The sequence below is a fragment of the Ranitomeya imitator genome, chromosome 3 (assembly GCF_032444005.1).
Source record: "Ranitomeya imitator isolate aRanImi1 chromosome 3, aRanImi1.pri, whole genome shotgun sequence".
Classification (NCBI taxonomy): Eukaryota; Metazoa; Chordata; class Amphibia; order Anura; family Dendrobatidae; genus Ranitomeya; species Ranitomeya imitator.
In genome coordinates, this window is record NC_091284.1 from 758,666,261 (window position 1) to 758,692,105 (window position 25,845).

Consider the following 25,845-nt stretch of genomic DNA (forward strand, 5'->3'; position numbering starts at 1 on the left):
CTGCCTATTCACTGCTACCGGTGCACTACAAGGCCAATATTCAAAAGTAATCCCAGCAAGAAACCAACAAACTGCTGATGCAACAGTTTCAGCTGCCACCTTTAAATATATTGATATAAATAATATATCATTACTATCTATCTTATTTATTTTGTAGTGCCTATAGAAAATATTCATTTGTTTATGTCAGTGTTAAAGGTGTATTACAGGATTATCACTTAAAGTTGTCCATTACATTTACATTGATCATCTATCCTTAGGATAGGTCATCAATGTCTGATCGGCGGTTGTCCGACACCCAGCACCCCCTCCAATCAGCTGTTATCAGCGTCTTGGCCAAAAATACTCACTTGCAGAGCTGCTCCATCTTCTGGCTTTGGTCGAGGCTTGGTACTGCACATCCACTTCCTATTCAAATCAATAGGAGGTGGATAGTGCAGCTGCCGCCACTATCAGGAGACGGCTAACTCCGCAAGTGAGTACTTCCGGCCAGCGGATGCTGCCGTAGACACTGATAACAGCTGATCAGCAGGGGTGCCGGTTGTTGGACCCCGGCAGATCAGACCTTGATGGCCTATCCTAAGGATAGGTCTTCAATGTAAAAGTAGAGGACAACCTCTTTCAAGGGAACCTGTCATCAGGATTTTATACCCCAAACTATTGGCATATATGTAGAGGTGCTTTAATGCTTATTAAATCCTTACCTTTCCTGAAGAAATCCATTTTGCTGTTTTAGAGGAATCCATAGTTGATACTGTATGCCAATGAGCTGCAAGTGTATTGGGTGGGCCCTGCACTTCCAGCTCTACTGCCTCTCTCGCTACTCCATGCTTTCTGCCTGCCTCTTATGTCTAGGTCACTCATGCTTCAGTGTCTTGGTATTTAGTGTTCCAGTCTCTTGTCTGCCTGCAGCCTTCAGTATTTCTGCAATCTGTTTACGGTCTCCAGAACATATCCTGTCTGCCTGGGGATTTCAATATTTCTGTAACCTGTCTATAATCTCAAGGACATCTCCTGTGTGCCTGCTGCTTCTAGTCCCTCAGTCTCCCATCCACTTGTGGCCTCCAGTACCTCTGCTATATGTCTCCCATGTGCCTCATCTGGATGCTGTATTGTCGCCCACCAGGACTTGGAGAATCCACCTCACCATGTGAGCATAGCAATTTCTGTAAAACAGCAAAAGGATTTCTACAAGAGAATTAAGGATTTACGCAGCGATAAAGCACCTGTTTTTTTTCAGACTCAGTGGATTTGTCCAGACTTACAAAAACATGCTGGGTTTCTAAAAATAAAGCTTCAGCTGTTTACAGGTTGTGTGTGGTGTTGCAGCATAGCTATTATTATTTTGCACAATCCTTTGTGTTTTCTAAAGAGGATAACCCATTTAAAGAATGGCATACATTCCTTCAAATGAACTGGATCAGCACAGTCTCTGCTATCTTTTAGTAAAAATATACTATTAGTACACCAAGTGCCCCCTGTTGCTAACCCTTTCCTATTGCTCAAATTAGTCTTTCGGTCCCTGGCTTCCTTGCAGACCCCTGTATTTACTGCCTGTCTCTGAGATTAACAATATGTAATTGGCCAATTTGGAGGCTTTGTGACCAGAACTCAAGATTGCATTACTGCAAACTCTTGCCACTTTTCTTGCACTTTTTTTTTCACGGCTCGTTTCAGGGATTCGATCCAGTAACCTGTTGCTTTGTGGTTGTTTCCTCTATTTGTTGAGCTATTGTTCTTTTCCCTTCTTGTCTGAATGCTGTTTGTCCCTTTTGTATTCATTCTCCCCTCTTGGTTTGCTCCTCTCCAAGTGGTTTCCATTTTACCATTTTGGTTTGCCCCATCACCTTCAGGGGGCTTATATATATATATATATATATATATATATATATATATATATATATATATATATATATACACATGCATGTATATATATATATATATATATATATATATAATCCCTTCACTGCACTTCCTTGCTGGCTATACTTTAAGAGGGATTTTTGGTAAGGAGTTCCAGCAAAGGAGTTCCAGCACTTTAGCGAAGGGATCTTTTCCTGCTAGACTAACACTACTTATATTCTTCCTGTGTCTGTTTGTGGACCTTTCTAGCACCTTTTCTTTTTACCACTGTTAGTTTTCAGGGAGGTTATTCTAGTTTGGTTTATATTTTGGCTCTCCTTACTATTCTCTCTCTCCTCTTTTATGAATGTGCATTAGGTTTCTCACCCTGGGTCTTCGTGTCCACCTGCATGCCGTCCTCTCCCCCTGCTGGCAGTGTGCTGCAGCCTACCCTCTGGTTCCTCAGGAGGCATGAGACGCCTCTTGATGGCTTTTTAGGGAGTCAGGTCCGAGTGGGTGTTTTTAGTTGTGCTGCTAGGGATTTCCTAGTCTGTACAGGGACTAGATGGGTAAAGGGAGTAAGGAAGACTTACTACTGTGAAAAGCCGCACCTACACCCATGTGTGAGTGTGGTACATACATAACATTTTGCCCCTGTGAAGCTTTCACCCACTTGTATTCTTACTCTGTCTCAGAATTTACACTCAGCTGCAACTTTTTTATTCTGCACATTTTCTGTTTATTGCAGAACTCTTTCCAATTAACCTGTTTCTTCTCAGTAATGTAGGCTGACCCTAATGAATCTATGAACTGAGTCCATAATGAGCTAGAACTCATATTTCTAACTATTTGGGGGAATGAAAAAATGTGTACTGATTTAGAATTTTTTTTATTATGCTTTGCTTATATAGCGCCATCATATTCTGCAGCTTTTTACAGACATTATCTTCACTGTCCCCGTGCCGTCCTAACTTCCTATAAAATATGCATGAACAATGCAACAAGATAAAAGACACTTACAAGACTGTGAGTTCATCACACGTGACAAAACTTGAATTACTCAGTGACCCAATTCTGTTCCCTTCAAAATCTCTACACAAAAAGAAAAAAAATGTAAAACTCTACAATTGCTGTTTGGTAAATAGCATTAGGTTTGCATTGTCTTAACTCCAACATCTTATGTACCGTATTTAAAAGCTGTAAGCTAAATCCTGGTATGTTCTCAAGTGTTATTAATCTGCAGGCATGGGTCTAATCTGTAGGTTAATAGTGTTCTAAAGTGGTAGAAAGCCCGGCTATTAGAAGGAAATTAACTTTATTCCTCGGCTGTCATTTATAGAGGTGCCGCCTATTAATAGCATTTGGGTAAATTATAGGTTCCCTTTTGTAAGAAATGGCTCCTATATGCTTTACACGCGGTCACTTGCGTCTAGGCATGCGTGGCCTCACTCAATGAAAATGAATTGAGCGAGAACAGATAAATCTAGTCGGAATGTGGCCAGAAGTGTACAAATCTCATACTTGTGCAAGGGAGAATCCTAAAAGTGAGCAGTGCATGCGCTGTGAGAATTCAGAAGCCTGCAACCACCTATAGTGACTGCAGACCTTCATCTCAAACCTGGACGCACCCTTTAATTATAAAATGAAGCCCTGTAGCATGCTTATCCTAACAGCATGTAATATCCTCACTGTCAGGATTCAGCTCTGCAATCATCACATACCCATTTCATTCATATGCGATTTTCAATCTTACAGTCAGGTGACAACAAGCTTTTCTTTCTGCTTTTCTCTGTTTTTCACTTAAAATTGAGAGAATTAGGAGGAGCATCTCGTCAGCACGTTACTAAGGCTGGGGAGCCCAGTAGCGTATGGCATCCGATGCGAGACCATCAAGTTTGAATTGCTTGGGACACTCGGCGCCTGCTCTGCTGTGACTGGGAGCCGAGTGTCAGTAATCTGTGCTCCGATCCTTTCACTTGAGAGAGGATCAGAGCACAGTTGCGGAGAAAATGGAAAAATGTATTTCTCCATCTCCGATGCTACCGACATCCGTGGGAATCGCACTGCACTCAGAGTGCTGATATCCAAGTGCAATGCAATATTTCACACACACCCATAAATGTATACATTTGTACAGTTTTTAAAGAAACTCCGTAGGGTGGTTGTTCCAAACATCTCAGAGAACTACCTACAATTCTTCTGTGCATATAGACTTGCGCAAATCATTCTTTTTTGTTCATGTAATCCCAGACAGACTCAATAATGTTGAGATCAAGGCTCTGTGGGGCCATATCATCACTTCTAGGACTCCTTGTTCTGCTTGATACTGAAGATAGTTCTTAATGATATTGGCTGTATGCTTGGTATCATTCTTCAAGAAATGGGCAACACTGAGAAACGCAGATGCAGTGGTCGGCCAAGAAAAGTGCAGCAGACGAAAGAAACATTGTCCTTGCTTCCCTTCAAAATTTGAAAGTGTCCTTCACTTTCATCAGCTTAGAACTGGCAACAGCAAGTGGGAACCAGATATGCCCATCTAGTGTTTGAAGAAGTCTGACCAGAAATGGTTTTCATGGAAGAACTGAGGCTAAAAAATATACTTTCAACATGGAAATGAGACCAAACTACTTAATTATCTACAAAAACATAGGAACTGAAGTGCAGAAGAGTGGCAGCAGGAGCTCTGGCCTGATGAGTCAAAATACAAAATATTTGGCTGCAACTGAAAGTAGTTTGTTCACTGAAGGACTGGCAACAGTACAATAAGGTAACAGTGAAGCATGGTGGAGGGTCCACAGTGAAGCATGGTGGAGGGTCCTTCCAAGTTTTGGGGCTGCAATTCAGCAAATGGAGTTGGGAATTTGATCAACAATAATGGTGTCCTCAATGCTCAGAAATACAGGCAGATACTGATCCACCAGGCAATAGCATCATGGGTGAATCTGATTGGCTCCAAATTTACTGTGCAGCTGGATAACGACCCCAAAACATACAACCAATCTCATTAAGTACCATCTTTAGCATAAAGAAGAGTTACAAGTCCTGAAAGAGATGATATGGCCCCCACAGATCCCTAGTCTCAACCTCATCGGGTCGATCTAGCACTTTATGAAGAGACAGAAGTGTTTCCATTAATTTGCAACCACAGAAGATTAGTGGTAAGTTTTCCAAGATGTTTAGAACAATCTCCTTACCAAGTTTGTTTATAAACTGCGTAAGTGAACCTAGAAGAATTGATACTGTTTTGAAGGCAAAGTATTGTCACACCAAATATTGATTTTATTTAGATTTCTTTTTTGTTCATTTACTTTGCATTTTGTTAATTCATAAAGATAAATGACTTTCTACTTCTGAAAGCATTCTTACTTTGCAGCATTTTTTCTACCCTTGACTTTTGCACAGTATTGTATATATGTTGTTTATAACGGTACAAACTGTATCAAGCCATAGATTTTGTTGTATATTTGAATAGAAATGTTACTTACATCCAGTTAATTAGTGGCATGTGGGCACATAACTTTTCAGGGAGAGCTTGCAGAGAGTTATTAATCATTGACCTACAACAATAGAGCAAACCATCTAGACTCAATAACTATTTAAAAAATAAACTTTATTACTTAAACAATATATTATGAATTATTCTAATTAATATTTCCACTGCAACACAATAAAGGAGGAAGGTTTTCTCATTGATGGGCAACTCTACTTGCAATTTTCCTTATAATGTATATGTAGTGTTGAAGGAATATATTCCACTACACATATCCTGACAATTAAAATAACAGCCTCGGACAAGAGCATTTTGAGGTCATCCAATTCTTTTCGTAGTTTTGTAGTACTGATGAATGCGGATATTGTCTAGTTTCTTTAAAGGGGTATTCCCATCTCCAAGACCTTATGCCAATATATAGTAGGAACAATAATAATAATATCAGCAAATACCTTTAATAAGAAATGTAGTATAGTTCTTCTGATTAGCTATGTCGCTTACCCCGTGTACAGGGCATTACAGATGCTCAGGTATCCATGGTTATGGCCACTCACATAGTGACAGATAGCTGTTTTTGGTCCTCATAACCATGGATACCAAAGCTACTGCAATGCCCAGCACATGGGGTAAGCGACATAGCAAATCAGAAGAACTATACTACATTTCTAATTGGAGGGATTTGCTAATATTATTATTATTACACCTACAACATATTGGGGAAGGATCTTGGAGATGGGATTACCCCCCTTAACGGCTGATCAATTATATTTAACTTTTCCGCAAGATCCGGGTGGCAGCAGGAAAAATGGAGACTTTTCAGACTCCACAAATACTTTCTCTCGGGTGCAGATGAGTTTTTACAACATTCCTTTCATTCAGGAGTCGTATAGGAGTCACGAAAGTTTGCCAAGAGATATTTTGGATGTACTCATTCCTCCATAAACTACTGAGATATCACGAGCATTTGTGTAGGCCAACTGTGCGTTAATAGAAGATGAGGCAGAACAAAAATTTGGCATGTGTCAAAATATATTTCATTTTGGTGACTATTTTTGGTCAATATGAGATCTTATTAATCTTAGGTTTTTAGTAATCTTTAATAAAAAACATAAAACAGGGTTATTTTGCTAATGTAATCATAGTGTTTCACTATGGAGAAAAAAAAAGTGACAGGTGACCAAGAAACCACTGACAAAAATCCAACATTGTCGTATATTTTTTTCTCATAGTGAAATACTTAAGTCGTGGTGTAGTAAAACCAATTTTACAATGACTTGCAGCCAGGTGACCCATGTTGCTGTTGGTTTTCTTTCCCCAATAATAAAAGACAAAATACTTACAAAAAAAACAGTGACTGCAGCCCAATAAATAACTCCGACGTGATCTGTACAATGGGATTTTCATCCAGAATCCTGCAGACATGTATATAAGGAGGCAAAGGAGAATACTGGTTAATGTATAGATCACTTCTAGCAACAGCAAAAATATCTTTACAGAATATAATAGTTTGCATTATGAAGCTGTAAACGAACCTACCTAAGAGCCATATATTTCTCATCAATGGTCACTGTGGACTTTGATGATTTCTAGAACGGAATACTCATTAAAAAAATCTGTTTCTCAAAGTGTTGGGCTTTACATTAATTTTGTTCCTTTTTTTCACTCATTGATGACATTTTACGGATTGCAAGTTATAACAGTTTGCTTTAGGTCCACATTATGCACACGTTAGATAAATGTTGGTAGAACTTGCCAATTTTGGTGGAACCAACTATGAAGAGTTTATATAAGGAGCTCTGATGTTGCACTGATGGCGGATCTAAGAAGGAAAAAAGGAGTAAGCTTTGTCTCCGTTTCCGCTTGATGGGCAGAGCAATGTAGCCTCTTATTCTGTGCTGGAAAGCTAACGTCCTGGTTCATCAGTTCATTTCCGACAAAGATTTTTAGGCGTGAATGCTTCTCAATGAGCGACACTTAAATATCCAACAAATCTATCAAACAATTTTGCGCCTTTTTTCAGGCTGTTTTTTGTGGCTTAATTAGTTTTCAGATTTTTTAGTCAAAGTGACTTTTCCAGATGTTTTAGATAGATTCGTGAAATGCGACTTTGAAAAAGTTGCAAAATTTGGCACAACTCTACTATAGCCCCCCTTAAACGATTTTATATACGCCATTGTGCGAAATGTGCGACTTTTCCTTCTAAAAAGTTACAAAACCGTTAAAAGACGGAAAAAAAAAGTTTTTTTTTGCAATGGACAAAATTCATGAGTCGCGAATGTGCCATTTTGATGAACTGGATGCAAAATTTGTCAGAGAAAATAGCAAGCTAAAAAAGCAAAAATGACTTAAAAAATGAATTTAGCCCTAAAGTGTAAACTGTATAGATTAAATGGAATATGTTAGCTTCCATTATGTTTTCTACGAGCACCCAGCACAATTAGAGTCAAGCAGATTGTGCTGTAGCTTCTACCAAGTTACATTTGATACTTCGCTGGATTCACAGCTACACAGCCCAGTTGTTTTGTGTAATGTCCTACATGCTGCTTCTGCTTTAGTCTGCGGGTCAACTTTTACCATTAGAATTTGGTCAGTTTCATTAGTTTTTCTCTTGGAAAAAATGATCAGATGGAGGTTTATCATGCTTCTCATATCAAACAGACCATGAAAAATGGACAAATCACAAATGGCATCCGAGTGCTGTCAATTTTATCATGGACCTAAAGACTTGGATTGGCTAGTATGATCCATTACTTGGATTGATATTGGATAGTCTCCGTGGTTTTGTGTGGACCACACAATTGAACATGTGAACTACCCCATAGACTATGCTAGGTAAGAGTGTTGTCCATGAAAAACAGCAAGCACTTGTATGAGAAAAACTGACTTGTGAATGAGCCCTTAGGGAGATAGAACAACAAGAGTGAAACATGCAGAATACAAGTCATAAAATTCAAAGAAACTGCTATTCTTTATGTTATGACACATAGAACAGTTTATTCTAAAAAGTTACCTGAAATTACTTTAATTTTAATTTTCACACAGCTTCAACCAACATGCAAGAAGCTTACATTAGGCCATTTGGGTGGTTATTTCAGGTCATTTTGCCCAAGTTGTTTTTTGCAGTTCATTTTTGTCTGATGATTATGTTTAGACATACTGTAGATGCTACAGGACTGGACTGCACTGGCACAATGTCGCTTCTAGTTGGCATTTTTGTTCCTGTGAATTTCCATTTGTTTGGCAGTCCTGTTTAGGTCAATGCTTGCTAATAAATGCCATTGCTGACAACATTGGATCTTTACCCAAAAGTTGAGACCCTAATATATTTGCACCCTGTGTATGCTTTATTTGTGTCTCCTCCTTTCTGGACTACAAAGTTTACTGGGGGACTACTCAGATATTATTGCCTATGCCATGTTTACATGTTGTGTTGCACTGTATACTGTATTAATGGTATGCTAATCTGCTGTATGATGGGCCAAGGTCCCTTGTGACACTGTTTTACGTGTTATTTTGTTAGCGGACAAAGGAGTGAAAGTCTTAAAGGGAACTTGTCACCCCCAAAATCGAAGGTGAGCTAAGCCCACCGGCATCAGGGGCTTATGTACAGCATTCTGTAATGCTGTAGATAAGCACCCGATGTATCCTAAAAGATGAGAAAAAAAGTTAGATTATACTCACCCAGGGGAGGTCTCGCTGTGGTCCGGTCCGATGGGTGTCGCAATCTGGTCAGGGACCTCCCATCTTCTTACGATGATGTCCTCTTCTTGTCTTCACGCTGCGGCTCTGGCGCAGGCATACTTTGTCTGCCCTGTTGAGGGCAGAGCAAAGTACTGTAGTGCGCAGGCAGCGGGAAAGGCCCGGCGCCTGCACACTACAGTACTTTGCTCTGCCCTCAACAGCGCAGACAAAGTATGCCTGCGCCGAAGCCGCAGTGTGAAGACAAGAAGAGGACGTCATCGTAAGAAGATGGGAGGCCCCGGACCGTGACGCCCATCGGATCAGACCACCCGCCCAGGTGAGTATAACCTAACCTCTTTTTCTCATCTTTCAGGATACATCGGGGGCTTATCTACAGCATTACAGAATGCTGTAGATAAGCCCCTGATGCCAATGGGCTTAGCTCACCTTCGATTTTGGGGGTGACAGGTTCCCTTTAAGGCTGACAGTTGCATGTGACGTATAAAGGGCTGGTTAGGCTCAGGGAGACCTAAGTTCTGATTTGGGAAAGAGCATTGTGATGGTGAAATGCTGCACTACCACACTGTCAATTGGAGACAGTGGAGAGCCCATGTAGGGAGGAGTATTGGAAAGATCCTGTGTGAAGTGATAGATATGCTGAGGGTTCGTGTAGCTATTAGACTTGGATTTAGTCACCAATGAGGCACAAGTTTGTCCATCTGAGGTGGGGAGAGGTATGGAGACTGTATATTGAGCCTGTGAAGATGGTGAACCAGAGGTCATGACTTTGGCCTGTGTTCAGCTGTAAAAGAGGAATGCTTACAAGAGAGTGAATGAGCTTTGGTTAGGGAAGCAGTATAGGTACTTTACCTAATGGAGTCTGATGAATGTGTCAAGGAAAGAACAGTGAGCTAATAAAGTAACGGATAGTAGTTTCACCATGGCAGAGATGGACCCACAAGTGTTATGTGTGGACTACTGCTAAAATGTGCGTGTACAGGTCAGTCTGGGTGGTTAGCTCTGAAAACTCTGCTGGGGTTATGGGACAAAGCCCTCTAGAAGAATCTGTGAAAGGTTAGGCTAATGTGATCAAACAACTATGAGAAAGCAGTTGGATTCTGTTTGGGGGGTAAGGATCCCTGTGGCCTGGTAAATAACTGCAGTGTGGTAGGTCTGGCAAGCCTGGGTGTGGCCTGGTGCTACTGTCCTGAAGGGATAGAACTGTGGAAGTTCTTAAGAGTCAGGGTCAAGTAGAGAAGGCTGCTGTAATGTGGCTCTATCAGTGGTTGCCTGGCAGCTCTAAAATGGCTACCACAGACAGGCTTACTCTGCTTAATAGATCCCATCCCAAGTGTTGCCCTGGCCTTCACCCTTTAACCCCTGTACAACGATCTGGACTTAAACAGGGGCCTGTGAGCTGGGGCCATGGAATAAGCAGTTTTACGGTGGTGTAGGAGTGGTCAGGAAGCCAGGTCAGAACCAAGAGGACAGGAAAAGTACAAATTCAGAAGACACAAGAATGGTCAATAAAACAAGCTGAAGTCAAAAACAGGAAACCAACACACTATACCGGAGCTGAACTAAAAGGACTAAATTAGGACAGAATTGGTCTCTAAATGTGAGAGCAGGAATAACTCCAGCTGGGCAGCACATACACCCATACTGCAAATCTGGATGGTGCTGCAGGTCCCAGCTGTTAGGGTTGTCAGATTGCACCAAATGAAAAGAAATAACAAATAAGGCGCAATCGCCACCCAGGGTCCACCGTGCAGTAAACTGCTGCTAGTGTGAACAAAGACGGATAAAAAACTAGCGAACGTTCCTCCTTAAACACACTGAGTTAACTCCACACAGCGTGAATTGAGTACAGAAAACAAAACCCAGATACTACTCAGAGATGCACATGGTTCTGAAAACCAACTCAGCTAACCACCGAGAAGTACAGGGACAGAAAGTACCAGCTCAGCTAACCACCGAGGGGTACAGGGAAAATAGGAAGTGTGCAATACCCCATTAGAATCACTGCAAAAGAACACATGGGTTGAACCTTCTCTGTAGTGCAATACCCTGTTAACGACACAGGAAAGTATAGCATACACACGGGATGGAAACAGATAGCAAAAACTCACAGTCAGCAAGAACACGCAGCAGACCTCCTCTCCGGAGAAGCTGGAATTCTAATGGCACAGGGCCAGCTCTGAACACATTCTGACACAGATCACTGATGTCCCACTGGTAGCTGATACAGTGCAAAACACACTGACAGAGCAGTATCGTATCCACCCATAGACAGACACCAAACACAAGTAACGCCAGCATGCCCGTGTGCTTTGCTGAAAGCCCTTTATGCGCCAGGGCTCCACCCCAAACTTTCATGCCCAGTCGGACGGGGCATCTCCCGTGGGACAATCCGGAGCTGCCACATGACCAGAGCAGAAAGCATCCAGGCACCAATGACAAGGCGCCACATCATGGACATGCTCAGTAAGGTGATTTCTGGACTTAGACTCCAGAGAGAGGGGCTGCCTCTGTATACCACTGATTACCATAGACTTTAGCTGGAGAGCCACCAGTAGCCACATGTATTAAAGGAGCCTGAGCAAGATGCTGGGACCAACGTCTACGCTAAGCAGCAGACCCAGCGGCTGGACCTGAATGGGAGACCAGAGCAAAAACAGTGCCTGCGATACATCCTACACGGCAAGCAAATCCTGGCCTCTAACACTAGCCACCCTAATCTTAGAGGCTAAAAAGTGCCTGAACCATCCAGAGAGTCTGGTTCCAATGTCTCTTTTAGTGCATCACCTAGTGACAGAAGCAGATGCTGCAGGAGCTGATCCTGGTGAAGATGCGACAGCTTCTGCGAATTTGGAGTGAGCTTGAAGTGTGCTCAAATGTTAACGTAGGTGTGGATGGTATACTTGAGAGCTGCGTCTCAAAGAATCTTGGCACTAACACATCCAGGAGTTCTGAGGTTGTGTGATGCTAGTCACTACTCACAAACAGGTTGTGAGGCACAAGAGTCAGACGTTCCGGGGTCAATACCAAGAGAGGATGTAGATAACCAAGGAAAAAGACTAAGGCGTAAGTCAGGTCACAGTTCAGGGTCAATAACAAGAGATAGCAGATTCAAGATATTTTCCAGCAGGACTTGGTACCTGTCCACACTGACAAAAGTACCATTACCTGGTTTAAAAACAACAGTATCACTGTGCAGCAAAAGAGAATCTATGGGTTATTGTCAAGAGGAAGATGAGAGACACAAGACCCAACAATGCAGACAAAATGAAGGCTGCTATAAAATCAACCTGGGCTTCCATAACACCTCAGCAGTGCCACAGGCTGGTCTCCTCCATGCCATGCCACATTGATTCAGTAAATGATGCAAAAGGAGCCCCAACCAAGTAATAAGTGCATTTACTGAACATACATTTCAGTAGGCCAACAATTCAGATTTTAAAATCATTTTTCAAGCTGGTGTTATAAAGTATTCTAATTTACTGAGAGTTTCATTGGCTAAAAACCATAATCGTCAACATTAACAGAAATAAACACTTGAAATAGATCACTCTGTTTGTAATGACTCATATAATATATGAGTTTCACTTTTTGTATTGAAGAACTGAAATAAATTAACTTTCATGATATTCTAATTTTGTGAGAAGCACCTGTACTTTCAGTTGCCCTATAATTCACATGCAGAATGATATTTTGAGCTTAACTTTTAGAAGTTTTCACAAATGATGTATCCTAGATGCTAGGCAGATAAATGAAACCAAATATGTGTAAAAATGATATAAATGCATTGAAGACTCACAGCCATCGTAATTCATGTAAGTGACTGAAAACCCCTTGATGCAAGTACGTGATACAGTTGTTACTAAGATATCTAGAAGATACAAAATAAAAGGTTTGGTAATATGGTAAAAGGAAACTGATAAATTATTAATCAGATAAGCAAAATTGTCAAATTAAATCTCCATGCTAAATTAAAAGGTATTAAGAATTGAAGGGAATCTATCAGTAGGATCAATCACCCTAAGCCGTCTAGGCATGTAGGTCATAGGAAGCTGAATAAAGTGATATCTTGATATCTGTAATATTATGTCTTATTCCAGACAAATGCTCGTTTTTCTTTTATGTAAATGACCTCTTAAGATCTATGGTTCAGACACTGATCTCCCTGAGGATCTGCCTCCAGAACTTATTATAACCCCTTAAGAACCAGAGGTATTTTTGGTTTTGCATTTTCATTTTTTGCTCCCCTTCTTCCCAGTTGTACTCTTGAATGACACCATTGGTTTTAGCGTGTACTGGAAAACGGGAAAATAATTCCAAGTGTAATGAAATTGCAAAAAAAGTGCAATCCCACAGTTGTGTTTATTTTTGTATTACCATGTTCACTAAATGCTAAAACTGACCTGCCATTTGGAATCTCCAGGTCATTACGAGTTCGCAGACACCAAACATGTCTAGGTTCTTTAAAAAAAAAAAAAAAAATTGTGCCATTGTCTGATACCCGTAGCATCTCCATTTTTCGTGATCTCGGGTTCGGTGAGGGCTTATTTTTTATGTACCAAGCTGACGTTTTTAATGATACCACTTTGGTGCATGTACAATCTTTTGATCGAAAAAATTGGAGTCCGGCTCAACAGGACTGGATTTTCCTTTTCTTTTTCAAAAGAAAATATGGTGCATTGAAAAGAAAAATTTACGTGGTCCACATGACCCAGTCGACACGTTTCGACTGCACTAGGCGGCGATACCCAATATGTGTATGTTTAATTTTTTTTATTGTTTTATTTTGAATGGGGCAGAAAAGGAGAGTGATTTGAACTTTTAGATTTTTTTTAATTTTTAAATATTTTTAAAAACATTTTTTTTTTACTTTTGGCAAGCTTCAATTTTTTCCATGGGAGACTAGAAGCTGCCATAATCCGATTGGCTCTGCTACATACAGGCAATGAGCAGAATTGCTCACTTGCTATGCAATCTGGCAGTGACAACCATAGAAGTCTGCTGGAGACCCATGGTTGTCATGCCAACCCATCGGTGACCCGCGATCACGTGATGGGGTCACCAAAGGGCGGGATTTCCAGTGCAGAGATTGACAGCGGCATTTATCTAGTTAACAGCCGTGGGTGGATCGCAATTCCACCCACGGCTGTTAGAGGCACATGTCAGCTGACATGTTCTGAGAAAGATGTGGGCTCAGCGCTGGAGCCCACATCAACGGGAGGGAGTTAGACATCGGTGTACTATTACACGTAATGTCGGAAAGGGATTAAATGGAAGTGGGTATTATCAGTGTGCAAGACATATAATGACTGGCACTTTTCTCTCATAATCACACAAAGCTCTGCAGTGAAATCAGAACCAACAAAGTATAGCAGAAGTGAACTTTGTGTCATTACAAACATTTGCAGCAGCACTTGTCCTCTCATAGTGCTAGCAGCTCTGCTGCACAGCCTTGCCTGATTGCAACCAGCACAGTACAGCAGAACCTTGTCTCATTTCAAGCACAACAAGCGCATTTTGCTTCTCACAGTTTTGTCAGCTTTGCGGTACTGCCCTTCCCCCACACTTGCTGCCTATGAGATGCAAGCTGAAGCACTGTAAGAGAACTGCAGCTGCAAATGTGTTTATGAGACAAACTTTAATTCTGCTGTGCTGTGTTAGCTCTAATCTCACCACAGTCTGAATGTGATTATGAAAGCAAAATGTCAGTCATTACATGTCTCACACTAGTAATGCTCCTTTCTTTTAAAATAAGCTCTGGAGGCAGATTCTCTGGGAGATCTATGTCCAGCCCATAGACTTAAACATCTCATTTACATATGGGAAAACATGGTTTCCACTGGAATAAGATATTGTATTGCAGATATCAGGTATCATTTTATTCAACTCTCTGTCAACCTTCATGCCCATATAGACTGCTTAGGAGAGTTAATCCTACTGGCAGATTCCCATTAAGACCTTATTCAGACATCTGTGTTTTTCACAGATACAGTGGGGAAAAAAAGTATTTAGTCAGCCACCAATTGTGCAAGTTCTCCCACTTAAAAAGATGAGAGAGGCCTGTAATTGACATCATAAGTAGACCACAACTTTGACAGTCAAAATGAGAAAACAAATCCAGAAAATCACCTTGTCTGATTTGGCAAGATTTATTTTGAAAATTTTGGAAGAGAATAAGTATTTGGTCATCAACAAAAGTTCATCTCAATATTTTGTTATATTTTGTTGGCAATGACAGAGATCAAACATTTTCTGTAAGTCTTCACAAGGTTGGCACACACTGTTAGTGGTATGTTGGCCCATTGCTCCGTGCAGATCTCCTCTAGAGCAGTGATGTTTTGGGCCTGTTGTTAGGCAACACAAACTTTCAACTCCCTCCAAAGGTTTTCTATGGGGTTGAGATCTGGAGACTGGCTAGACCACTCCAAGACCTTCATATTCTTCTTACAAAGCCACTGCTTCATTGCCCTGGCGATGTGCTTGAGATCATTATCATGCTGAAAGACCCATCCACATTTTATCTTCAATGCCCTTGCTGATGGAAAGAGGTTTGCACTCAAAATCTCACGATACATAGCCCCATTTATCCTTTCATGTACACAGATGCATGATGTTGCCACCCCCATGCTTCACAGTAGGTATGGTGTTCTTTGGATGCAACTCAGCATTCTGTCTCCTCCAAACATGATGAGTTTTGTTTCTACCAAACAGTTCTACTTTGGTTTCATCAGACCATATGACATTCTCCCAATGCTCTTCTGGATAATCCAAATGCCCTCTAGCAAACTTCAGATGGGCCCGGACATGTACTGGCTTAAGCAGGGGGACACATCTGGCACTGCAGGATCAGAGTCCCTGGCGGTGTTGTGTCTTACTGATGGTAGCCTTTGTTACGGTGGTCCCAGCTCTATGCAGGTCATTCAATAGGTCCCCCGTGTGGTTCTGGGATTTTTGATCACCATTCTTGTGATCATTTTGACCCCGCGAGGTGAGATCTTGCGTGGAGCCTCAGATCGAGGGAGATTATCAGTGGTCTTGTATGTCTTCTATTTTCTTATTTTTGCTCCCACAGTTGATTTCATCACACCAAGGTGCTAGCCTATTGCAGATTCAGTCTTACCAGTCTGGTGCAGGGCTACAATTTTGTTTCTGGTGTCCTTCAACAGCTCTTTGGTCTTCACCATAGTGGAATTTGGAGTGTGATTGTTTGAGGTTGTGGACAGGTGTCTTGCATACTGATAACAAGTTCAAACAGGTGCCATTACTACAGGTAATGAGTCAAGGACAGAGGAGCCTCTTAAAGAAGAAGTTACAGGTCTGTGAGAGCCAGAAATCTTGCATGTTTTTAGGTGACCAAATACTTATTTTCCACCATAATTTGCAAAACAAATTTTGCCAAATCAGACAAGGTGATTTTTTGGATTTGTTTTCTCGTTTTGACTCTCATAGTTGTGGTTTACCCATGATGTCAATTACAGGCCTCTCTCATCTTTTTAAGTTTGAGAACTTGCACAATTGGTGGCTGACTAAACACTTTTTTCCCCACTGTAAAACATTTACACAAAATATTCTATAGTGCTGTTCACGTGACATAGAGACATGTTAGGTTTTTTTTCTGGAAGTACGGAACAAAATACCAACACAAGGTTATGAGTTTGTGAAAAACATGAACAGCATACGGTTGGCATCAGTATGTAGTATGTTATAGTATACTATGTAGTATGTTAAGTTATTTACTGTATTTACCATCCATGAAAAATTCTTATGAAACTCAGATCCAAAACAGTAATGTCACACGTAGTGTTTTTTTTGTATATGTGAAAATCTCTGATGTCTGAATGAGGCCTAAGACTCTTCTGTTAATATATAAACCATTTCCCTGAATTCATACTTACAGTTTTTGCAGCTGATATAAGCCAAAAAATGCCTTCTGCGAGACATTCCTCAAACAGTTTTCCTGGAGAAATCTTGTAGTAAACAGAAAATATGTAAAAGTCAATCAATAAATGAAGTATAATAGTAACATAGTAACATAGTTAGTAAGGCTGAAAAAAGACATTTGTCCATCTAGTTCAGCCTATATTCCATCATAATAAATCCCCAGATCTACGTCCTTCTACAGAACCTAATTGTATGATACAATATTGTTCTGCTCCAGGAAGACATCCAGGCCTCTCTTGAACCCCTCGACTGAGTTCGCCATCACCACCTCCTCAGGCAAGCAATTCCAGATTCTCACTGCCCTAACAGTAAAGAATCCTCTTCTATGTTGGTGGAAAAACCTTCTCTCCTCCAGACGCAAATTATGCCCCCTTGTGCCCGTCACCTTCCTTGGTATAAACAGATCCTCAGCGAGATATTTGTATTGTCCCCTTATATACTTATACATGGTTATTAGATCGCCCCTCAGTCGTCTTTTTTCTAGACTAAATAATCCTAATTTCGCTAATCTATCTGGGTATTGTAGTTCTCCCATCCCCTTTATTAATTTTGTTGCCCTCCTTTGTACTCTCTCTAGTTCCATTATACCCTTCCTGAGCACCGGTGCCCAAAACTGGACACAGTACTCCATGTGCGGTCTAACTAGGGATTTGTACAGAGGCAGTATAATGCTCTCATCATGTGTATCCAGACCTCTTTTAATGCACCCCATGATCCTGTTTGCCTTGGCAGCTGCTGCCTGGCACTGGCTGCTCCAGGTAAGTTTATCATTAACTAGGATCCCCAAGTCCTTCTCCCTGTCAGATTTACACAGTGGTTTCCCATTCAGTGTGTAATGGTGATATTGATTCCTTCTTCCCATGTGTATAACCTTACATTTATCATTGTTAAACCTCATCTGCCACCTTTCAGCCCAAGTTTCCAACTTATCCAGATCCATCTGTAGCAGAATACTGTCTTCTCTTGTATTAACTGCTTTACATAGTTTTGTATCATCTGCAAATATCGATATTTTACTGTGTAAACCTTCTACCAGATCATTAATGAATATGTTGAAGAGAACAGGTCCCAATACCGACCCCTGCGGTACCCCACTGGTCACAGCGACCCAGTTAGAGACTATACCATTTATAACCACCCTCTGCTTTCTATCACTAAGCCAGTTACTAACCCATTTACACACATTTTCCCCCAAACCAAGCATTCTCATTTTGTGTACCAACCTCTTGTGCGGCACGGTATCAAATGCTTTGGAAAAATTGAGATATACCACGTCCAATGACTCACCGTGGTCCAGCCTATAGCTTACCTCTTCATAAAAACTGATTAGATTGGTTTGACAGGAGCGATTTCTCATAAACCCATGCTGATATGGAGTTAAACAGTTATTCTCATTGAGATAATCCAGAATAACATCCCTCAGAAACCCTTCAAATATTTTACCAACAATAGAGGTTAGACTTACTGGCCTATAATTTCCAGGTTCACTTTTAGAGCCCTTTTTGAATATTGGCACCACATTTGCTATGCGCCAATCCTGCGGAACAGACCCTGTCGCTATAGAGTCACTAAAAATAAGAAATAATGGTTTATCTATTACATTACTTAGTTCTCTTAGTACTCGTGGGTGTATGCCATCCGGACCCGGAGATTTATCTATTTTAATCTTATTTAGCCGGTTTCGTAATAGATTTACTGCTAGCAGAAAATAAGCAGAGGTCTAACTCTGAATTTTGATGCCTATTGTATTCTATATGGACAAACATCTTGTGCACAAGTCTTAATAATTGGTCAGATTTGTCATTTAGTTCCATTGCTCAAATGTATGCCATCCTGCCCCTCACCATTCCGTCAGTCTTTACTAACATTTGTGAAAGAATTTCTTGTTCTAAAGTTCTCCCTGATGAAAGCGTGGTCTTGTAATGATACCTCACTATTGCAACAAGTTGATTAAATTTCTTTCCTCCTCAATATTCCACAATCAAATGTAAGTGGTATTATTGAAAATTGGAAGTATTTAGGAACCACCGCAACTCAACCACGAGCTGGCTGACCATATACAGTTACAGAGCGGGGTTATTAAATTCTGAGGCACATTGTGTATAAAAGTCATCGGTTGGGTTGACTCCATAATCACAGAGTCTAGATCTCCTTTAGCATTAATGTCAGCACAAAAAATGCGCCCTAGGAGCTTCATGGCATGAGCAGAGGTGCTAAGGGCTCATTTAGATGACCATATTTTTGTTCCGAGTGCTATCCGTGAAAAAAATGAACGGCGCTCGGACCAAAGTTATTCAATAGAGCAGTGCAGATGAACAATACCAGTTTTTTTCACTGGCATAATCTATCTGTGAAAAAATTGCCGTGTGCTCTGATTTGAATCTGAAATTGGGACTCATCCATTGAAGGCTATGGGTGTGAGAAAAAAAATCAGATTCCATAGTACGGAATCCGATTTTTATGGATACATTGCAATTCTGTAACATAGGAAACTGCAAATGGTCCTGTAAATGATTACTAGCTGCTACTGTAAAAAAAAATCTGATTGCATACGGACTGCACACAGATCACAAGTGAAAAAAAACTGTCCCACTTTTCTGGTTAAAAATTGGACCAATTTTTTTTTATATTGTAGTGTGAACCTATCCTAACAATAGGCCACCTGTCAAGCTGGTAACCCTATCAGCACAGTCTTACTCACAGCAGTCACCGCTCTGCTTCCATTAATGTCAGACTGTCTCTCTGACTTTGCCTCATGCAGCACAGCTGAATTTTTCTGCTTTCTCCACGTAGCTATAGGGAGGCACGGTCAGTCTGTGCAGGAATTTAACTCTGCTGCTGTGTCCTGCAGAGATTAGCTTCTCTAGCATATCCAGCAGGTCCTCCCTTCACTCCTTGCCTGAGCTTTGGTTCTAGTCAGTAATTGCTACTAGGTTCCAGTCTAGTTGTGTTCATGTTTTGTCTCTTGTGAGCGACCCAGCTTGTCCACCAATTCCGTCTGATCTTGCCGCTTCTGACCTCGGCTTTGTATCCTGAACCTGTGCTGCCTGTACGACCTCAGACTGTCTGACTATGTCTCTGCCTGTGCCATTTGTACCTCGTATCCCTGCCTTGACCCATTGGTCAGCTGTCCTGGCACTGCCCTGGAGTGGCACCTAGTGACTATCCTACTGCCAAGCCTATCTTCCCCATCAGAGGCCCTAGTGAAGACCAGATAGCCACTTAGCCATGGCGCTCCAGGGTAAGTCCGGCCAGTGGCGCACTGGATCCACACCCAACATGTCACACCATAAATTGGAAAAGACTGGATGAATCCTTTACATTATAATAATCTGGCTGCTCACAGCCACCACTAGGAAGAAACTAGCTCTTACTTCAAAATACAATTGAATCTAATGAATGCTGAGTATGTGGTCAACAACTAAGTTCCCCTGTTGGTGACTTACAGGTGCTCTAATAAAGTTAGAATATCATCAAAAAGTTAATTTATTTCAGTTCTTCAATGCAAAAAGTGAAACTCATATATTATATAGAGTCATTACAACAAAAGTGATCTGTTTCAAGTGTTTATTTTTGTTAATGTTGATGATTATGGCTTATAGCCAATGAAAACCCAAAAGTCATTATGTCAGCAAATTAGAATAATTAACAAACAACACCTGCAAAGGCTTCCTAAGTGTTTAAATAGGTCCCTTATTCTGTTTTAGTATGCTAAAAAAAAAAAAGGGGAAAATCGCTGACTTGACAAATGTCCAGAAGGCCGTCATTGACACACTCCACAAGCAGGGTAAGCCACAAAAGGTCACTGCTAAATAAGCTGGCTGTTCAGAGAGTGCTGTATTCAAGCATATTAATGGAAAGTTGAGTGGAAGAAAAAAGTGTGGTAGAAAAAGGTGCACAAGCAACCGAGATAGCCTCAGCTATTTGGGGGAGATTCACAAATAATGGACTGCTGCTGGAATCATGGCATCAAGAGCAACCACACACAGATGTATCCAGGACATGGGCTACACGTGTTGCATTCCTTGTGTCAAGCCATTCATGACCTCATGACCAATAGAGAACTCTAGAAGCGTCTTACCTGGGCCAAGGAGAAAAAGAGCTGGACTGTTGCTCAGTGGTCCAAGGTGTTGATTTCAGATGAAAGTAAATTTTGCATTTAATTTGGAAATCAAGGTCCCAGAGTTTAGAGGAAAAGTGGAGAGGCCACAATCCAAGCTACTTGAGGTCTAGTGTGAAGTTTCCACAATCAATGATGGTTTGGGGAGCCATGTCATCTGGTGGTGAAGGTCCACTGTGTTTTATCAAGACCAAAGTCAGCGCAGCAGTCTACCAGGAAATTTTAGAGCACTTCATGCTTCCCTCTGCCGACAAGCTTTTTGGAGATGGAAATTTAGTTCTCCAGCAGGACTTGGCACCTGTCCACACTGCCAAAAGTACCAATACCTGGTTTAAAAACAACAGTATCACTGTGCTTGATTGGCTGACCTTAACCCCATAGAGAATTTATGGGGTGTTGTCAAGAGGAAGATGAGACACCAGACCCAACAATGCAGATGAGCTGAAGGCTGCTATCAACCTGGGCTTCCATAACACCTCAGCAGTGCCACAGGCTGATTGCCTCCATGCCACACATTGATGCAGTAATTGATGCAAAAGGACCAAGTATTGAGTGCATTTACTGAATATACATTTTAGTAGGCCAACATTTCAGATTTTTAAAATCATTTTTCAAGCTGGTGTATTAAGTATTCTAATTTACTGAGATAATGACTTTTAGGTTTTCATTGGCTGTAAGCCATAATCATCAACATTAACATAAATAATTACTTGAAATAGATCACTCTGTAATGACTCTGTGTAATATGAGTTTCACTGTTAGTATTGAAGAACTGAAATAAATTAAAGAAGTTGTCCATTACAATAATTTTTTTTTTCATAAATCTTGCTATTATGTGCCACTGAAAACATCCACTGTGTTTATTTTAGCAATATTACCTTTTATCATGCTGTAGCAGCACATCTTCAGTGCTGGATCCAGCTCTCATGGGGTTAATCGACAACTTCCTTTCTCCTGAGTTATTGTGCTCTAATACTACAAGTTCCATGATGCTTTGCACTGGCCACTAAGCCCGAACCCACCACACCCACTCCAAAACACACCCAAACCCCTCCCTCCTCTCCCTCCTCTATCTTCAAAATGATTTGTGATGTCATTTCTGTCCAACCTCCTCTTTCACATTTGTCCAACCCACACTCCATTAGAGATAGATAAGATAGATATGTATCTATATATCTATGTCTATTTCCATAGATATGTCCATATCCCTTCACTTCTGGAGCTTTTTTTGTTTTCGTTTATTGCTCCCCTTCTTTCCAGAGCCATAATTTTTCGGTCAATATGGCCATGTGAGAGCTTATCTTTTGTGGGACAAATTCTACTTTTGAACGACATCATTGGTTTTACCATGTCATGTAACAGAAAATGTGAAAAAAATTCAAAGTGCGATGAAATTGCAAAAAAAGTGCAATCCCACACTTGTTTTTTGGTTGGCTTTTTTACTAGGTTCACTAAATGCTAAGGCTGTGGGCACACGTTGCGGATTTGATTGCAGATCCGCAGCGTTTTTTGCCGCACAGAATTGCATCAAATCCGCAGTGTAGTGCACAACCAATGTAAGTCTATGGGAGCCGCAGACTTGTTGTGCACATGCTGTGGAAAAAGCCGCACTGAAACGCAGCTTTTTTTTTCCCGCAGCATGTCACTTCTTTTGTGCCAAACTGCAGCGTGTCTGCACCTTTAGACTTTCATTGAGTTGGGCACATCCACAGCAAAACCGCAGATGTAAAAAAGATCTGCAGTTTTGCTGCGGATGTGGGTCCGAGAAACGCTGCAGTTTGGGAGGAGGGAAGTGTGTGGGCGGTGACTGTGTGCGTGTATGTGTGTGTGCGGGCGGGGCCTGTGGGCTGTTCGGATGTGTGCGGGACTGTTCAGGTGTGTGCGGGCGGGGTCTGCGGGCTGTTCGGATGTGTATGGCGCTGTGCGGTACTGTTCAGGTGTGTGCTGGGTCTGCGGGCTGTTCGGATGTGTGCGGGTGTGTGCAGGACTGTTTGGGTGTGTGCGGGGCTGTTTGGGTATGTGCGGGACTGATTGGGTGTGTGCGGACCTGTGTGGGTGTGTGCCTGGCTGTTTGGGTGTGTGCGGTGCTGTGCGGGACTGTTCGGGTGTGTGCGGGACTGTTCAGGTGTGTGCGGGACTGTTCGAGTGTGTGCGGGACTGTGCGGGGTGTCTTTTGGGGTGTGTGTGCAGGCATCATCTGATGGGACTACAAGTACGCAGCATCCAATTTGCAGCTAATTCAGATGTAATCCGGACAGTGGACACACACCCTACACTATCCATACATCTATCAATAGATATATCTAACCAGATATATCTATAGATAGATATATGAATAGATAGATGTATGCATCTATAGATCTATCTATATGTAGATCTGTCTATCCATTTCATCTATCATCTATCTGTCTATCTGTGTGTGTAATTGAGTGTGGGTTGGACAAATGTAAAAGAGGAGGCTGGACAATAATGACATCACAAATCATTTTTTTTGTTCAATAATACATCTTTATTTAGCTTTCAAAAATGCATACAAAAACGCATAAAAACCGCCCAAAAACCGCACCAAAAACAAATTTAAAAATTCATCAAAACCGCGCAAAAATGCACCAAAAACGCATCAAAACTGCATCAAAACCGCAGCAAAAACTGCAACAAAAACGCATGAAAACTTCATGAAAACCACACCAAAAACGACATAAAAACCGCACCAAAAACTGCATCAAAACCGCACAAAAACCTGTATCAAAACCACGCAAAAACCGTGAAAAAACGCATCAAAAACGCAGCTGCCATTATGATTCTCCAGGTCATTATGAGTTCATAGACACCAAACATGTCTAGGTTATTTTTTATCCAAGTGGTGAAAAAAAATTCCAAACTAAAAAAAATAAAATAATTGTGCCATTTTCTGATACGGGTAGCGTCTATATTTTCAGAGATATTGGGTCGGGTGAGGGCTAATTTTTTGCATGCCGAGCTGAATTTTTTAATGATACCACGTTTGTGCAGATACGTTCTTTTGATCGCCCGTTATTACATTTTAATGCAATGTCGCGGTGACCAAAAAAACATAATTTTGGCTTTTGATTTTTTTTTCTCGCTACGCCGTTTAGCGATCACGTAAGTTTATTTTGTTGTATTGAAAACAGCTGACATGTTGCGGCTTTGAAGTGGGCTCACCGCCGAAGCGGTACTATTCCGTCAGCTGGCAGAAAGAGGTTAATGAACAATATGTTTCAGTTTAAAAAAAATGAAAAACAAAAACAGCGTGGGCTCCCGCGCAATTTTCTGCACCAGAGGGGGAAAGCTGACGGCCGGGGGCCAATATTTATAGCCTGGGAAGGGGGTAATACCCATGGCCCCTCTGAGGCTATGAATATCAGCCTGCAGCTGTCTGCCTAGCCTTTACTGGCTATTAAAATAGGGGGACCCCCCAAAAAAATTACGTGGGGTCCCCCTATATTTTATAGCCAGAAAGGCTACGCAGACAGCTGCAGACTGATATTCATAGCCTAGAGAGGGGATATTGGCCCCCCTGGCTGCAAATACCAGTCCACAGCTGCCCCAGAAATGGCGCATCTGTGAGATGCGCCAATTCCAGCACTTAGCCCCTCTCTTCCCACTCCCGAGTAGCGGTGGGATATGGGGTAATAAGGGGTTAATGTCACCTTGCTATTATAAGGTGACAGTAAGCCAGGTTAATAATAGAGAGGCGTCAATATGATGATATGATTAATCCTATAGCAGTGAAAGAGTTAAAAAAAAGACACAGCCAGAAAAAATTATTTTAAAATTCTTAGTTTAACCATACTTACCATACTCGATCGCCTGCTAAAAATTAAAATTAATAAACCGTATTCTACCTGTCCGCCATAGTCCAATTAATAACGAGTGTCCCACGACGATCTCCCCTATAGAACAGTGACATCGGGTGATGTCACTGCTCTATAGGCCCTCCAGTGACACACTGACAGGAGACAATGGCTCCTGCAGTGTATAACTGAGGTTACCTCAGTTCAGGGTGCTGTGTAGGAACTTTCTCACACAGCAGTGCCAGAAGTGAGACTAGGGACTATTTTCTCACAGGGGTGTAGGAATATATTGTGGGGAATACATTGTGGAAGGAAACCTTCCATAATTGTATTCCTGGAGTCCCTGGAGAGTGGTCGCATCAGCTGATGCTGCTGCTCTCCATGGGAGATCGTCGAGGAACACTCATTTTAATTGGATTTCTGCTGATCAGGGAGTATAGTGTTTGTTTGTTATTTTAATATTTTTTACAGTTGACACTGGCTTCGGGAAACAAAGTGACAAGTGATGGTGAGTATGTACTCTGTTATATGTACTGTATGTCTATATGTATGTTGCATGTATGCACTGTATGTATGTACTGTATGTGGCATGGTGCATGTTGTATGTTGCATGTCACATGGTGCATGTCACATGTCGTATGTTGCATTTTGCATGTAGCATGGTGCATGTCACATGTTGTATGTCGCATGGTGCATGGCGCATGTTGCATGGTGCATGTCGCATGTCAGATGTCACATGTTGCATGGCGCATGTCGCATGGTGCAAGTCATATGTCGCATGGTGTATGTCGCATAGTGTATGTCGCATGGCGCATGTCACGTCGCATGGTGCACGTCACATGGTACATGGTGCATGTCGCATGGTGCATGTCACATTGTGCATGTCGCATGGTGCATGTCACATGACGCATGGTGCATGTCACATGTTGCATGGTGCT

At 41.4% G+C, this 25,845-nt stretch overlaps 1 protein-coding gene across 1 annotated transcript in view; it reads right to left on the reverse strand.

Annotated features, from left to right (window-relative positions):
* RXFP2 (relaxin family peptide receptor 2) overlaps positions 1-25,845 on the reverse strand; it is a 513,675-nt gene that overhangs the window by 134,665 nt on the left and 353,165 nt on the right. Inside the window, exons 6-10 of the mRNA XM_069759002.1 lie at positions 16,927-16,998; positions 12,831-12,902; positions 6,673-6,744; positions 5,328-5,399; positions 2,863-2,934 (exon numbers count right to left, since the gene is read on the reverse strand). Coding sequence (XP_069615103.1) covers positions 2,863-2,934; positions 5,328-5,399; positions 6,673-6,744; positions 12,831-12,902; positions 16,927-16,998 — 360 coding nt within the window. The remainder of the gene's footprint in view (positions 1-2,862; positions 2,935-5,327; positions 5,400-6,672; positions 6,745-12,830; positions 12,903-16,926; positions 16,999-25,845) is intronic.